At 41.6% G+C, this 17651-nt stretch overlaps 1 protein-coding gene across 2 annotated transcripts in view; it reads right to left on the reverse strand.

The window, feature by feature from the left end:
• The window catches only part of slc4a2b (solute carrier family 4 member 2b), a 35856-nt gene extending 18456 nt beyond the window's left edge, over window positions 1-17400 (reverse strand). For both annotated transcript variants that reach the window (XM_071921468.2, XM_071921465.2), the window contains exons 1-3: window positions 17322-17400; window positions 10695-10773; window positions 5630-5801 (exon numbers count right to left, since the gene is read on the reverse strand). In XM_071921468.2, the coding sequence (XP_071777569.2) occupies window positions 5630-5689 (60 nt within the window). In that variant the 5' untranslated portion in view covers window positions 5690-5801; window positions 10695-10773; window positions 17322-17400. The remainder of the gene's footprint in view (window positions 1-5629; window positions 5802-10694; window positions 10774-17321) is intronic.
• Window positions 17401-17651: the final 251 nt, after the last annotated feature.

The following is a 17651-nucleotide window of genomic DNA, read 5'->3' on the forward strand; positions in this document are numbered from 1 at the left end:
TATCACCAGCGCTGCATAGCTCTTACTCAACATTTCAACATTTAATTAGATGTTTGCTCAGAAAACCTTGAAAACACATATCCTCTCCAAAAGGGTGAAACCCCTTGGAGTGCTGCTACACTATCTGGCAGTTTATTTTTACAGAGCTCTCATTCATATCATGGTTTCACAGTGAATCTCTAGAGGTGGGAGAGATGTGTGAGGGATTCTCAAAGAGGTGAAAGAATTTTCCACAACCAAAACCATGTGCAAAAACAAGCCCCGCGCAAAATGTCGGGCTGAGCTGTTGCAACACTCGATAAAAAGGTGAGCCGAGTAAAAACAAAATGACCAAACAATGAATACAACTTCAACTCTACTCAACAAACAGCCCACTGATAGACTAATATTTCCAGACCTGTGCTTCAGCAAGTGGTTTCAGGGACTTACCTCGCTCATGGCAAAGTGAGCTTAATGGAATCACAATCAGCGTTTGGGTGGCAACAAGTGTCAGTGCCCTCAACCATGACAACACTGGAGCTCTGAATCTCAACACCTCTATTAAGACCTGCAGGCAGGAGATATCCCTTTCCCCTCGCTTATCAAAGCCTCGTGATGCCCTAATCAGAACCGTATCTTACAGCCTGCCACCTTCACCAATCTGCCCATTGTGGCACGGCAGAATAAACAACACTCTCGTTCTCGCTTTGAGGGCAAATGTTGCCTGAAAGGACAAGCGGTGTTTGAACAGCCGGGAACAAAACCTCACGTTGACATTCATCTCCACATTTTAACTTTGCCACATGTAGCCTAAATATTGACCAAGGTGCTTTTTTTTTTTTTTAGTCAATATATACCTTGAAGGGCAACGTAACTGCATAGGAAATAACCAGCCTACACTTTTCAAGACACATTTCCAAAGGTTAATATTGACAGACACAAAGACAACACGTTAAGTAACCAACAGGAATGACGTGGGAGCGTGCCGTTTTATACGTTTTGTGTGCTCGGAAATAAAACCGCTAATGGGTCATTTCTGGATGACAGATGATTCAACATATTTGTGGTTGATCATTTCACCGGTTAATAAAGAACACTTAACTGTTTAACTGCAGTAATTCATTGACCCAATCATGAAAGCAGTTTTATAAGGAAGTTTGAGTATGAAGGGTTTTGATTTCAACATGTGCACAAGAACAGGGTGGAAAAATTCCCTGGAAAGTGAGGAGTGAGGTGAGCAGAGATCTGCATAGTCAATCAACTCCGCCTTATTAAATCTTGCGCCTGTAACAGAGGAAAGTATGGGCATCTTGGTACACTGGAATTAAAGCCGTCTTCATAATTCCCAACCGTGACCTTACATGTGGAACAAATATTGTGTTGACTGAGCCACCTGCCCACCATTTTGTGGGCTTTTGCACCATTGTGCACTTGACTTGAGGAATGAACTGTTGTGGGCAGGAGAAACTCAATCTGTCACGGAAGATTGTGCCGTTAGAAAAAAGAAACTTACTGCTCTTCACTTCATCTATTTATAGAAGCAATTAATAGAATAGAATAGTAATAGATTAGCCAATGTCATTAAAAAGGAAATCTTGCGAGGCAACATGCCACCTAAAGTTTTAACATGAAGTGTGTTTGTTCCACGGCTGTGGTGCATAATGACGTGGACACTTGACAGAGTGTGGAGGCTGTAGAAGAGATTATCTGTGTCGTGAGGTAGGCTCAAATCCCACACAGTCAGCACTTGGAGGGGAAAGGGGCAGAGAGACTGCGGATGTTGTAGTGATCATGTAATACTGTGGCTGTTGAGTCACTGCATTCCTAGATATCTTTATGCCAATCTGCACTTCTCTCAATAAGCCCTGCATATCTGATCACTATGCATTATACAAGGCATTTAAGTTGTAACCCAGTGTTGGACTTAGCCAACTGTGCAACTGCACTCTGCATTATGCAAGCATAGCTTTTCATAACTTTCTCATTCCATCATAACTCAAAAGACACATTTTTTCCATTGTTTATATAGCATACAATATTAAAAACAAACAAATTCAAATGTAGAGATTAAATACTGTCAATAATTGAATTTAATTGGTGAGGCTACCTTTTGTTTATTTGCATTAATGAGTGAGCTTTTAGCGATAAACAGCTCCATCATTTCCTGTTAAGCAGCCAAGCAGGACAAGATAAGGACACCTGAGATGCCGTTTTTACTCATCAGCTGAAGATTTCCTACTGATAAGTGAGTCTGCTGAGGGGGGATTCTGCAGTGACTGCGAGATGCATGCTTCAGGAAGTATGAGGTTAGCAGAGTGATAAAAGTTGATGGAGGTGTGTAGACTGTATACTGATCCTTACACTTGGTTTCACACTTATGTCTGATGGAACTCTGAACTCACTACTGCCATATCAGGATGGGCAAGTGGTCTAAGGTGCTGCATTTAGGTCGCCTTCACCCCTGGAGGCTTGGGTTCAAATCCAATTCCTGACAACAAATTGTTGCTGTGGTTGACCCTGACCTCTGACCTCCCTGTGGAAGGGGACAAGCGAAAAGAGAATTTCCCCACAGGGATCAATAAAGTATCACTACAAAGTTTAACATTGTGGCTGGCAGCTGGACTCTTCTACAGTAAATGGCTGCCGCCTCAACTGGCGGCAGCTATTTATTCCCCTGACAAGAAATCTTGCAGACATTAGAGGGGTAACTATCAGTAATTAGTGACACATTAAGATAACATTAAGAAGTAATTATTACCTTGGATTGCCGATGGCTGAGACATGCCTATGGGCTGCTGACGAAGTAGCAAGAAAATATGCATAACAAACGCACAAGAACTCGACTGAACATTAACCAGTTGCAGTTCATGTTCTGCTTAACTTTACCGGAATAACCGAATTCAGGCTCCACAGGCCTGTGACGTCTCTACTTGCACTACTGAAGATTATGTGTGGTAACTAGAAATACGGACAAGACTAAATATCACAACCAAATGGAGAATGACCACCTGCTCTGTGAGATCAAAAGCATGCTTGGGACTCTTGCAATATGGAGTCCTTTGTGTTGCATCTGTACAAACTCACCTTCAATGTGTACAGATACTCCATTAAATTCCACACAGGTGTCTCACTGCAGCCTAAAATATAGAAAGATAGCCGTATTTGCCTTTCCGATGTGAAAGGTTAAAATATCAACCAGACACGCTGGGCACTTTTATAGAGGACAACCTCTTTCCCCTTTCAGTTGTCCCTTGTCACGTGACCAGGGCAACTCTTTATGGTAGGAAGAGAACATCACCCAGTTTCACAACGCTGGCCCTTCAATATCCAAACAGGATTAACTGAACTCTCCCTAACCACACACACACATACACACACATACATTGTTAAAGAGATAATAATTAACTTGGGGGAGCGAGAGCTAAGAGAACAACCAATAACTGCGAAGGCACTGTCATATAGCAAACACGTTTATCTTTTTGTGCTTCTTGATCACCAACCTGTCTGTTAAGGTTGGTTTAAAGTCTCAATAGAAGATGATCATATAACTTTATCGCAGCTAACTGTCTTACTAGACATAAATAACTGTAAGGACATACTGATTCCCAACAGGCTCAACTGAAATCAATGCCCCACATGGCCAAGAAAATGTTAGAGTTCAAGGTGGTCAGTGTAACATATTCTGTAGAGGGGCCTGGTAATCTTTGCAGCAGCTAATACTAGTCATATCCTGTTGCAGAACAGTGTTTTTGTAACCTTTACAACTACGGGTAACGTATCAGTTTTGTTGCTTTAGCGATAAATTTGGGTCGACTTAGGTTTTTACTTAACAGCATTTTGCATTCTACACCTCTCATCCTGCTGGATAGGTAGATTAGTGTCATATATCCACTTCTACCTCCTGAATACCCTTGGTTCTGCGGTGCAGTGGGTGGGGTTAGATTTCAGACGTGGGCAGCACTCTGCCTGTTGGTTGTTTATGTCCAGCGAGTGTCCTCCTCCCAGGAGCCGTGCAGGCAGACCGAGGGGTTGTCTGGACGGTTACATGATTGTGCAACGTTGGATAGGAAGCAGCTGACTGAACACTGACAAAAATGCAAAGCTCAGGGAAAAATAGGCATTTCCTGGATTGGAAGTACAGTGGGTTGAACTGAGTATAGCACCGCCCTAGCGCTGCCATCTGAACATGATGTGCCTGTCTGAAGGTTGGTTCTGAGAGTTAAGGTATTTGAACAAAGCACATGTACTCTTTCAATCATTAATTATCTGTCACTTAAAGAGTACGATGGAACTTGAAGCTCATAAGAAGTCTATTCAAGCAGCCCCCACGTACCGACTAAGGAATTAAAAGAAAAATTCACCCTAAAACACTTTAATTCTGTTAAAAAAAAAAAGTAGCCTGAATAGACCATAATGCAATGCAGCCACAGCTTGCATCTTTGCGGCTCCGTCATCAGTAGCATGTGAAATATAACACCCTCTTCAGTGTCTTTTGTGCAATTTGAATGACCGGGTAAGGCGCACCACGGCATTGTTCTCACTCTCCACTTTCACTTTTTCTCAACTGGAAAATCTCTCACTCTCTTGCTCTTATTATGCTATCGACGTCGCCGTCACTACCTACAAGTATAACACAGAATATAAATAGCACAGAAAACCCCCTTCTCTGGGGGTTGTTGAAAGTCATTCTGGGAAATGTAGGAAATCACTAACTGAAGTAGAAGAGGCAGGTTGAGGGAAAGTGGGTGCACCAAAAGTCAATTACAACCCTTCCTCACCAAATAACTTCTGGAATGCATTGGCCTCACAGATTGATGATATCTAAACAAGAGTATTCAAGGGTGGATTTTTCCCTCGATCTAGTGATCTTAAATTTAATTGACTGACCTCTACCTCTGCGTCTCAACAGATGATCTTGTTGAGAACCCCTTGAGGAGAGGAATGCCACTTTCTTTGGCCACTGACCTGGGTTATAGTCCGGCTAGCCTCTGGGCATTGCCACTCATGTTTATCATAGTGATCCCACCAACAGCCATGCAATTATGTTTTCCAGAACACTATGTCCATGTGTGCAGTCAAAGTTATTTTAGCATATCCAACACTGGCAAGACACCGACTCAAGAAAAGGGGAAGGAAACCGTTACAATTGTGTAACCTTTGACATCCTCCAGTACCCCAATAATGAGGGCATTTCAGCAGGAGCAGCTCCCTGTGCAGATCTAAACTGGTGCTTGGGGGAGACTATTTTTTAACTATGTTGTACATTTTTCTTTTGAAGTCAGATCCAAAGTATGTAGTCTGGCTCTAGAGTGACTAGATTTGTATACACACAGCTCTGAAGGGAACAGCACCATCCAAAATATACACTCTGATGCCAAGGAGGACGGAGAATGCTGATGCAGCATAAATCCAGCATAGAGAGAATGTGTTTTACTTCTGCAATTGAAGTAAATTTGCCACTGAACAGCTGCAGTCTTGTGAATAAAATTACCATTACACTACTAATCGTAAACATCAAATCCTATTGAATAGCATTGCTCCTTGTTTGTCACCACGGTCACCATGTTTACCTCATGTGTTTTATCATGTGGCTGACCTCACTGGGAAGAGACTGAGCCCTTTCTGTGTGCGGGTGGACGGGCGGACTTACACTGTGAATAACTGATGCCATGGCGTCTGTGACCTGGTTGGGAGCGCTGGGGTTGCTCATGTCTCTGCAGTGGAGTCGCTGCTGGAGAGGCTCTGGAAAGCTGGTCTGGAACTGTGCGGCTTTAGCCCTTCTCTTTCTCACTGGGACTCAGACAGCTTTTGGGCAGCATAACCTGGAAACACACAGAGGTTAAGAGGTTAGTCGACACGAAGCTGGAGTTTTAAAACATGAGGCAAATGCTGCACTGAAATGTCTGTAGTCTAATATCTGTATCGGCCAGTAATGTCTGAATACTATGTGTAGCCTAACTAAGGGGTTCCAAAGGCTTTAATGTAAACATCCCCCAAATAGATGCACATTAGACCCTGGAACCCCCTCAATGACCGCTAAGGGTCCCCCGACCACACTTTGGAAACAACCAAAAAGCCTAACTGAAATGTCATTTTTATAATGAAGTGAAAAACTACTTGAATATGACTTGAGGATCATACAATGGCCACAGCACTTCACACCGACAAGCCTTTATAAACAATGACAAGCCGTCTCTATTCATTTCTACAACCCTCGGCTTCCAGCCCTACAGCACTTCCTCACCGCCATTCAAGGTCATTAGCCACCACAGTCTGATAAGAGCCAGATAACACAGTGCTACTGTGGAGAGGACCCTTAGATAAGTGGCGGCACGTGCCTCTGCTACACTCCACCTCCATCTCCATCTCAAGTCTCGACTGTAATACCACAGACAGTATAACCACAGGAATCCACAGGTAATCTTAATTCAGGCAGTGGAACAGGAGGAGGGTCACAATCACAGACAGCCATCGGGGCTTTAGAGGGCAGTACAGACCGTTAATGAAGATAAAGAGGACAATAAAGTACAATGAAAGTCTGGAAGAGACAGCAGACGCACCCACTGGACCTGGGAGAGAAGTAATATGTTGCCTGGGAGAAATGTCTGGACTAAAAAAAAAATTAAAAAAAAGAGTTGAAAATGGCATTTACATGAAAAATATAGGCCTAGATTTAAGAGTTTTATTATTAGGCCACAAAGATCAATGAATGCATGAATTAATATAAGCATATTAATTAGTATAGCCAAAATGACAGTAAGGAAAGGGTGTATTGTTGAATGTAAGCTATAATCTGACTGATACAAAGAGCGGAAGTCTTTGTTTTACAATCTCTTTGATATACTAGACTTTTAGGTGGGTTTCAATTTACTGAAATCTTGGCGCCAGTGTCTCACTGGCAGCCTCACTGAGAGAACAGCAGTTCTCATTCAAACATGGGCCTAAGAGCAAAGGATGCCCCCTTTTGGTCCATTAATGACTCCATTCCTTCTCAGTGTCACCAGCAGAAATCAAGTTCTACCGAAGGCGCTCTGGCTCTCTGACAGCAGCTATCAAAGTCAGGACAAGCCTCCTTGATGCCAAAGCACAATCATATCAATGACCTTGTTTACAAGAAGGGATATCTACGTGTAGTTAAAGCACAATCAACTACACCATAGATTACACGCCATGCGGTGGAATTTGTGGGCCGGACAGTGCGAACTTGTATTTGAATGCTGATTGAACAGAGACATAACCTGCCAAAGAGACCTGAAATCGAGACACTGAGCAGAGTACAACATTTTACTGCTCTTTATTTATACTAACAAAAAGGTAATCAGCGACTGTTAATTACACACTAGAAGGCTGTAATGTGTAGAATAATAACTTTGAATGGCTTGCCAACTTTGAATTGCTACCCATGCAGTGATTGTGATAACAGTCTATTAGAGACCTTTAGCTAGCTTGGGTGTGTTTGAAGATTACTTTCTCAGTAAACCTAGACCCCACCACTGTGGAAGAGGGAGGGCTGGCTGCATAGGGATAAAGTTACAGATCACTGGGATCCTGAGCACAAAGCCATGGGAACCAGCTTGTGTACCTGAGGGCATTTCTGTAATAATACTGTTAGGATAACAATAATGATCAGAACAAACAATTTGGAACAAGAGTAATATAAATTGCAACAATTTGAGGGAGTAAGTAGATTTAACCAGTGTATTTTCTGTCACCACTCATGTACAATCAGTCTGTCTGAGATCTTATTTTTCAATAAGAGGGAACTATTTGTTCCTTATGTAATTTTTTTACGTGACCAAAAGGAAAAGGCTGAATGCTGACAATGCAAGAAGATGCGAGGACTAGATGCTCTGCACTTCCCCTGGAAGAAGTTCACAGTATCTTTCCAGTGTCACTCAGAAGCCCGGTACGGTGCAATCTGTTCCTTGACACTAAAGCGAGAGAAACCTGGGGTAATCATTTTGTTTCCAAACTTCACCTTCTCCACAGGACTTTTAGTCACAGCCTCAAATTTGTGCACACGGGGCCTGGGAAAACTATTCTTCTGGGAGGAAGTTGGTATGAAAACAGGAAGGAGGTAACTGGCTGTGAGTGCTACAGATTCAGCCTGTCAAGAAGAAGAGCAGCAGAATTAAAAAATAGAAACAGTGCACTCAGGGATTTTCCTAGTGTCCATAATGCCATACACAAAAAGCCTATGTCTATGCCATTATCTCTATTGTATAGGTCAATACAAAATGTCAAAATGTCAAGCCCTGGAACTATAGGTTTACTCAGCCTATCACAGCATTAGGAGCCGTCACCTTCATCTGTCCCTTGTAAAGACGGAGAGGACACCAAGTGCATGGTATACAATCGTGTGACGTCAGCGAAGAAGTTACTGTGTACCAAATTGCTCATTTATCTACAGTATGAGCTTCCACCAATGAGATAAACTCAGGCTACACTGCCATTTTTATTAAAACTGTGTAGATATCCAGCGTACATGGCTCAAATTTGCCATTCACAAATTTGATTAAATAAGTAAATAAATAGTTTACTTAATAAATATCAACAAATAAACACTAAAGCAACAGTAAATAAACAGTTTATTTGGCCAGACTATAATATACCTCGTATATGCTCTCTCATAACAATATCAAGAGACTCTGAGCACAAGCTCCTCTGTTTATAAGCCAAATAAAATTCATTAAATTTCATATTTGACTTAATTCAGCTGCTTACAGTGTGTAACCTGGATATTATAGTCTCTTAAGGGAGATTGCAGGGATCTCAGGAACTGCCAGAGTACATTTCCCTTTCTGTTATCTCTTGGCTAATCTTATTGGGAGTAGCTAAACCAGTCTAGTCTGAAAGTTTTAGAGGAAGATACCCATCATTTTGACATTTGCGTCATATCTTAAGAGCAAGATAATAACTCAGACCATGGTTTGGCATCTTTTTCCATTATTAAGATGTTTGATAGCCATTCTGTGCTGACTCATCACTCCTACAGAGTACAAATGTATCCGAAAAAATAAGTTTGATACTTTGAAAAATTTCCAGCTTTGATGCTCACTTGTAAAATGTAACTTTTCTCAGCCTCTTCCTCCTCACATTTAGATGATAAGGCACATTGGAGCAACTTTTTTGGAAAAAAATTAACACTTCTGAAATTGGCCTGGCATTTCCATCACACAGTCCTTCTTTAGAAGTCTGAGAAGTTTAGGGTACATTTTCAGATACACTGGAAGCCTGTAGCAGTGATGAGTCAGCACAAAATGGCCACTGACCATCTCGAAAATAGTAAAATATGCCAAACAACGATCAGAGATATTCACTCCTAATAAGGCTAGAATGCCATAGTATGTCAAAAACATTGATACTGTCCTTGAACTTCTTTTGCAAAACCGTTTACTGTAATCCCATGTAGACCTGCGAGGTTAAAAGACAAAAAGTTTACAATTTTAGCCAGGCCCAATTTTTTTTCTTGCAAAAAAAAAAAAGGTATTCCTGCTCTAATGAAAAGGAAGGGAAAAGACAGACAGCGAGAGAGACAGGATTATATGGGACAGAGGTTAAGAGCCAGACTCACGACATGAGACCATATGTGTCTTAACCCAGTGATCCAGCAGGACAATCGCCAGTTTGGCATGCGAGTGGAGACCGCAGATTGCATGCTGATCTACAACTTCTATCAAAAGGCATAATTTAAGAACAGTTCAATAAAATACAAAACTGCCAATGAAAATGCCAATCCAGAAATAGAGGCTTGATCGTAATGTCAAAACCTCAGCCGACACACAGGCCTGTACTTATAAAGGCAGGACAATGAAAGGGAGGAAAGGACTGATTTAAGACTTCATTAGAGAACTGGGTTGACAAAAAAGGACAGTGTGTGATTCATCTTTACTGTAAACATTGTTTGTTTGGCAGACAATGCATTTTCTTGAAAACTATTTTTTTGATTGTGTAGTTGTGATAGCACCTTAGCCCAAGTGCCTGTATCCCCACTGAGATAATTTGTGGCCTTAATGATTTATCTAACACAAATAACATGATGTAACATTCTGTACTCTTGCTATAAATACGCAGCATAGACACCATTATCATCAGTGTAATAAAATGACAAGATTCTAATGAAGAAAAACATGACCAACACAAGATGCCAGAGGACAGACCTAAGTGTAACAAGTATTTAAGTGGTTTAAGTTAAGAAAAAGACATCAAAAACAAGGTCTGTTTTCTGATGGAGCTAAATGGTTCATCTTGAATTGACCACAGCATTTAGTAAACCATCACAGGCCAAACATGGCTATAAACACTCTAAATTTGGGATTTATACAACAGTGGGGAAGCATGGCTGGACCACTAAAATTCAAGTGGGCAAAACAAGATGTAATAGGGGTGTTTTTGTTTTTCTAGTGTGTAACCTGTGTGAATTGTTCAAGCTATAGTTCATACTAAAATGGTAACAAATCATCATGGTTCATGCCTCTCTCCTGAAGTCAACTGGATATTACAATAGTGCAACACAAACCGGAAAAAATCCTCTCAAGTTTGATAAGATTTAACCTGACAGTTTCACATGTACAACTCTGATCACCAAATTGTACATAAATAATGAATAAAAAAAATAACCAACAAATTTTAGTAAAAAACATTCTGACAACTAAATGGTGAGAGACAAGAGGTCAAAACAAATATGTATAAAGAGATGCGTGATCTTACTGTACCTTTGAGTGCTTACTGCAGAGAAGCCACCGCTGACATTGTAGTGCAATTCTGAACTCTGCTGTAAAGAGAGACCAGGAGCTGGTCAGAGTGCAAGACAAAAACAAACAGAGAGAGAGAGGGAGGCAGAGAGACAAAAGAAAAGAGAGTTAGAGGTGTAGAGTGTGCGCCTTGGCCAATCGTGTGCTGTTCAGCCTCTTGTCGAGCCAAGTGCTCTCTCAGACTAACATGCATGGACTGATAACGGCAGCCTTCCTCCTCGGGATTATGTTTCCTCCTCTAGCCTGCTGACAAGTAGCCATGTGACTCCAGTACCCACTCAACACTGAGTCAGAGGCTGCTGCTCACACACGCACGCATGCACTCTGTCTATCTCTGTCACTCACGCACATACACGCACACACGCACACTTACTTAAAATAATATGAAAATCAATCCCAGTGCCTTGATAGCACAATGACTTAATGATGACCTCAAGATAAAACAAAAACAAATCAAACTCCAATGATCAATATCTGTCTTTAATGAAATGAGGATTACATGCAATGTTTCCCATGTGGAAATCACTTACACAGTCTATTTCTCTTTCTCAATCTACAATGACATAAACCTTCGTTGCGACACATAGACAATAGGTGACCAGCTGTTGAAGTAAGTTTGAAGGTAAATAGTCTATGGGAACATGAAAGAGACAGCCACAAATGTCTGGTTTACCACGACATTCAAAGAACTGAATGGTATCTCTTATCCCGAATAGTTAAGGCTACAGGATGGGGGGATGAATCACTCCAAGTAGGCCTTCTTCAATAGTATATTGGGCAATGGGGAGGTAAGTCTATTTCTCATGAAAAGCAGAGTAACTTGCGTCAGGAAAAAAAGGCCTGGCCTGAGCTTGTGTAATACAGTCACTATGATCTCTTCAAATAAGCAATGCCAATAAGTGATACTGCAGTTTCCTGATACCTTTTTCAGTTTACATTCAAAATAAACAGCAATCCCATCAACTTAAGAACTAGGCTATATTTGTGTTTTAAAAACAACAACAAAAATACACAAAACACTGACCTGACCCGACCCCGTTTTGTACTTTGGCCCAGACTAGAGTTCCCATAAAGCAAAACATCTACTCTACACTGGAACCAATAAAAGGGTCCAGGGAAATCCTTCCTCGTCCGGTCGCAAGGGTGGAGTCACTTGATCTGAAATATGTCAGCTGAAAATGATGATTCATGTATGGATGTTTACAAATCTGCACAGGACATTTACTCATTTGCAAGGCGTGCAGTCATGTGCGCATTTGTAAATATGTGTGCATGAAATGAGCAGCCAACCAATTACATGTTGGCTAATTTCTTAAATTTTGATTTATTTCTGGCAATGACATTGATGAAATCCTGTCAATCAAATCTAAATGCTGACATGTTCATGCATCTTGTGACCATGTTGCCCCCCCACCCTGCCCCGCCCTGCCCCGCCCCGCCGTCCTCCTAAGTATATTATTATCCAATGGGTCTAGTCGAAGTGAATTTTGGGAGTTGAAGAAAATGTGTGAACTGACAACTGAAAAAAAAAATGGAGTTCTGTAAGATGGGTAAAATCTTAATTTAAAGACATGATAACATGGCTGGGTTTCTGGCTATGAGACAGAAAAACACTTGTAACCTAACAGTCATGGAGAAATCAACATTATTACACAAATAATCCACAACAAAGTCATAAAAGCCGCTGGATTAATTGTGTTTTGCACCAAACAAAGAACAGTCCTGTGATCTAAACACGTTGCTTACCAGTTGGTCAAATAATCAAGCATTCCACATGAGCTTATAGGAGTCTTTAGGGCTGAAGAAATACCCGACGCCAGGAGTGACAAGCCTGTGCGTGCATGTGTGTGTGTGTATGTGTGCACGTGTGTGTGTGTGAGATATAATTGTTTGTCCCTGGGGATGTGTGTTCACTGTGAAGTCACATGCAAGTCTTGCGGGGGAAAGAAACGCAGTCAAAACCACAAGCAGCTAAAATTGAAGTTCACTTCAAAGACTGGGGCTTTCCTCAATCCCAGTAGTGTTCTGATAATAGCATTATCCACGGACACAACTGTGGTCAACTATAAAAAGAGGTGTGACTGAATGTGGCCAAGGAGGACTGACAACATTTATAACCATGACCAACAGACAGTATGTTTATTTCATATAGCTTAACCTGCACAAAATGGAAACATGGTCCTCATTCTTCCCATTTTCTGCCGTTTTGAATGAAGTTGGAGCCAGAGTTGAAAGGTTTTGGCTTACAGTTCATGGCTAAATGTGGTAAACTACAGCATCCTGCACTTCATCCAAACCATCTTAAGTGGACAGTTCAAAACAGTTCCCCCACTGAAAGGAATGAAAACATAAAAATAACATTTAAGAGTGACCAAAGTACAGATTTTATACACAAGAATAACACCCTACCTCCAGAAATCTAGCTTTTATCTAAAGTGTTAACACAACTCGGAAATTCTCTCTCTCTCCAGCTTCCTGTTATTTTTCTCTCCAACTCTAAAACAAGTCTACCAGACCTTTTTCCTGGACGCGAGGAAAGCAGAATCAAGTGGTGCAACCGAGGACAAACTGTCTGCTTTCAAAGTGCCGGTGCATCGTGGCAACAGGTGACCAACATGTGGAAACTGGGTCCCATAATTTCACACATCCAAATCCGTATAAGAAGAAAAATTGAACTGACAGGAACTCACCAGAACCCTGATCAGCGCTCTCACCCACCCAGGTCTCCTCTGCAGTCTGGTAATGAAACGTCTGACCCCTGTGTAGCAGTCTGCCAATGACAGCTGCCCTGTTTGTGGATCTCTATGGGGATCTGGCGGTGGTGTATGTTGATAGCTCTGCCTCTGTTGACAAGTCTTTTTGCCTGAAATAGCTCTGTAGTTTAGAAGTTACCCGGCCGCGTCCTGAGCCTTTCAACATGCAGACGTCTCTGCCTCCCTAATAGGCTCTTCACAGCCCAGTGGCCACGCTAACTTCGCTGAGGGCTGGGGGGGTTGGCAGGACCCAGGACTTCAGCATGACTGTGCTAAGTTATGTGCACATAGTTACTGGAACACTTCCAGTCTCACAGAGCCAACAGCTGCTCCTGATGAATACATGCCCATCTTTCTGTAGCTATCTGTTTCTCTGTACCCTCAGAGCCTTCAGCCAGCAGTGGCTGCCCTTACAACTAAGACAGCACCTGTCTTGGGGTGCAGAGGGATATATAGAGCAACTGAGTGAGGACCATGCAGTCCTGGCAGCTTACATAATGCCTGCCCATTGTCCTCTCGTCCAAAAAGGCAAATGCAATCACCACTCTGGCCTCCAGTATTTTTATACCTCGAAGAGGCAAACGGTGGCAAGAGTGTATGGAGCATTGCTGTGAGCCAGTACACCCTTTGAAATGGAAAAAAACCCTACAACTCCTACTAACGCCTACATGGAGTGGATTTTTTTTTACCTGCAACTCCTCGAGAACAGAGGATGTTTGTGACAGTGAAACTGTTCAGAATAAAGAAATGTACTGCAATTCTGAACCAGGACTTCAGAATATGTAATATGCATATTCTGAATTGCTGTAAACTGTCTAGTTTGTGGTTTGCATACTTTGAATTGCATATATGAACAATGGAACGCCACAATTAAGCACAATTGATAAATAGATCTCAACATTGCCACAGTCTTCGCTCTTTATTCCTGTCTGGCTGTAAGTCTGAGGCTTGGCTACACAAGGGCCTACTGTAGTTCAACTACTTCTAAAAAAGGAAGCCTGGGGACCTTTGGTCATCATTTTAATTTCTACAACAGACTATGAAATAGGATATAAAAACACTGGCCAGCCACCGAGACTGTATTCTTACTTAACACTTGTATTCCTGTGGATTTGGATGAACAAAGAAGCCCACACAGTTGGTACAGGCCTTAAAAAGTGAGGAATTATAACTCTTGATCCAGATCATCATGCATGCCAAATGTGTAATTTTCTCAGAGACACCCAGAGGAAAAAACACACCTATCCAAGACAGTTTGAGCCACCTATAATAACGAGAGAATACAACATGGTAACTGTCCCTTATTATGGGGTGTAGGTTGGCTTTTCCCTGTACACAATCCTCTCAGCTGACAACTACACAATATAGCGTAACTAGAATATGATCACTGTTATTGTCAATTCACCTTCAGGTTTTTTGTATGTTTCAAGGCCTATATGCTTCACACATCTCCGTCATCACTACAACAGTAACAGTATGGAAGATTTAATATCTAGTCTTTACCATCCACTGGACAATAAGACTATTTTACAGCCACCAGTGTGTGGTCTGCTGGTCCTTATCCAGCACAGCTCCAATGGTGTTAGGGTGTGTCATTTTGGGTCAACACTGCACCCAAGGCTGCTCAGGTTACACCAGCTACACAAAAGGTAAAGGCATGTTCTCACAAAACATGGTAATTGTGAAGCTGTGACCCAGTGCACTTGTAATAACCGTAGTTACCCTCATGAGACTTAAGACTGGGGCGGGAATACAGTATCCCAATTACACTCTAGACTCCCAGAACCCAAACAAAGGCCTTAAGTCTCATACTAGGCTCAAATACAAATAAGCCATTTATCCATTTCTTGGGAAATAACGTAATGTGCTTACAGTATGGTAGACTACACTTCCTTAAGGTAAGATGCTATTGAAGGGTGAGAAAATGCCTGAGAATGGAAACTTGAGACCTTCATAGGAAGGCTTTTGACAAGACTGACAAGGAAGGGAGGGCAGCCATGATGCCTGACCATGTAGTATGCAGTTCAGTGTATAATTAGATGCTCCAAAGAGACTGCAGACAGCTTAATGGGGTTTAAAGTGAGAAGATTGTAGCCCAAACTGTGCACGATCCGAGGTGTTCTGCCAAAGCGCTTACCGGTTTACAATTAAACACAACTTAGTAGGCTACGCATTACTAGAATGGAGCAACAGCCAAGCAATACTGAATTTGAGACTGACTCCAGAATCACTAAGGCAGAAAAGGCCTAGGCTAGCATATTAGTGTTTAGGTTAACATTGATCTTTTTAGCTTATGCAATGTAAACAAACGTGGGACTTGACGTGTTGATGGATGAAATACTGAGTCCATTCATGTGTAGAGGGAAACAATGGTAAAATAAACAAGGAGTGCTAAGAGGCCATGATAAGAAAGCTTATTATCTTCCTCTTTTCCTTCCTTGTCTTCTGCATGACCAAGCAATTTGCAACAGGAATGTGGAGTCATTCTGCTCGAATGTCAGTCTATTGACTTTTTTGGTTTTTCCTTTTACTAAAACACCAGGTTGTCACACGTCAGTTTACAAAAGGGCTGTTTGATTTTCTCCAGTGAAGCGATGGAAAACAAACCAAAGCTGAGATTGTGATCACAAAGACAAGACAAGCTTATCTCATGTGTTCATACAGCACACAGGATTAGGCTACACTGAAATGAAAGCTGAACAGGTCTGGAATTTGAGAGTAGATGTTTTTTCAAAGATCACACAAGCTCAGATTCACCAAATCAAACATTTCAGCCTCCACCATCTTCTGAGTCCTTGATGATGAAGGTATTCTTAGATGGATGGATCAAGTTTTGGTATTCTGCCAGCAGGTAAAAAGGTCATGTTGAGGCTCGCTCGTTTCACTTTCAATTAATTTAGTCAGCTCTAAGGAAAGCAAAGTGTTTCAATGCATGTCTAGACGTTACATCAAAGTAAAATGCCTCCACAAATAACCTGGAGTGCACATGGAGCTGTGCTGATATTGGTTAGTCAGCAGAAGAGGCATATCCTTCCTCTATCCTGCCACGGGCCATGTCCTGACATCTATTAGCCACGTGACAGGTCTAAAACTCTGGGCCAATAGTTCCCAAACTGGGGTCCAGGGACCTCCAGGGGTCCTTGAGAGGGTTCCAGATGGTCATTAGTTCAATTTCACAGCTATTTTGTACACTAGAAGTTAGTGCAATCAGAGAATGTAATGTATAACATTAAAAGTGTCACTCCTTACACTTTTATCTCCAAACCTTCAGTAGAGACAGATAACAAAACATGTCATAATAGGGTCACTGTGACAAAACCTGGGGGTCCTTGACATAAAAAAGTTTGGGTGGTCTAAATAATAAAATATGAAAAGTAATTATATATCCTAAAATATATTTAATTTGATTTAACTGACCAAAGCAAAAATACCTTTTATATTATGACTGAATATGACCCTATGACCAGACAGACAAAAGGACATGCCGCACCAGAATGAAATGAATGAATGAGTAGACCTGACCACACCCCCACTCTCCACATTGCCTTTGGATTTCCTCGCTAATTTATTAAAGATACAAGTAGATTAAAACGACACATTGAGCTTTGACGTGGACTCACAACCTCTCCTCAAGCATGAAGCATCCCGGATAAAAAGACACTGTAGCTCTTTACTCTGACCATCACATACTGTACTGTCAGGAGGAGAAATGCTAGCTTGCTAGGCTGAACTGCTCTAACATCAACGGTCAATTCGTACCAGTCTGTTATAAAGGCTTAGCCACCGACAAAACTCCCAGGACAAACATCTTTCCACTACTTTTTTCTTCTATTACCTGGTTAACAAGCTGAGGAAGAAAGCGAAGTCATCCAACGATGAGCAGTCTCATGCATGTGTGGCAGTTACAGTCTGTGCCGCTTGAAAGAAAAATAAGTCAACAGTCAAAATCACTTCACACGCATTCAAAACAGCGGCGACTCGAAGCAAAACGCGTTTTAGTGAAGGGAAAATCTCGTATGGCTTACAATCACAAACAATGGGAAAGCAGATAGTTTATTTACTCACTGGTGACAGTAAGGTAGCCTACTGGTACTTACCCCGAACTCACTCACTGAATGACTTGCTCGATCTGTCAAGACTGCTAGAATAAAAACAAAAAACCTCC

The sequence above is a fragment of the Centroberyx gerrardi genome, chromosome 22 (genome assembly GCF_048128805.1).
Source record: "Centroberyx gerrardi isolate f3 chromosome 22, fCenGer3.hap1.cur.20231027, whole genome shotgun sequence".
Taxonomy (NCBI): domain Eukaryota; kingdom Metazoa; phylum Chordata; class Actinopteri; order Beryciformes; family Berycidae; genus Centroberyx; species Centroberyx gerrardi.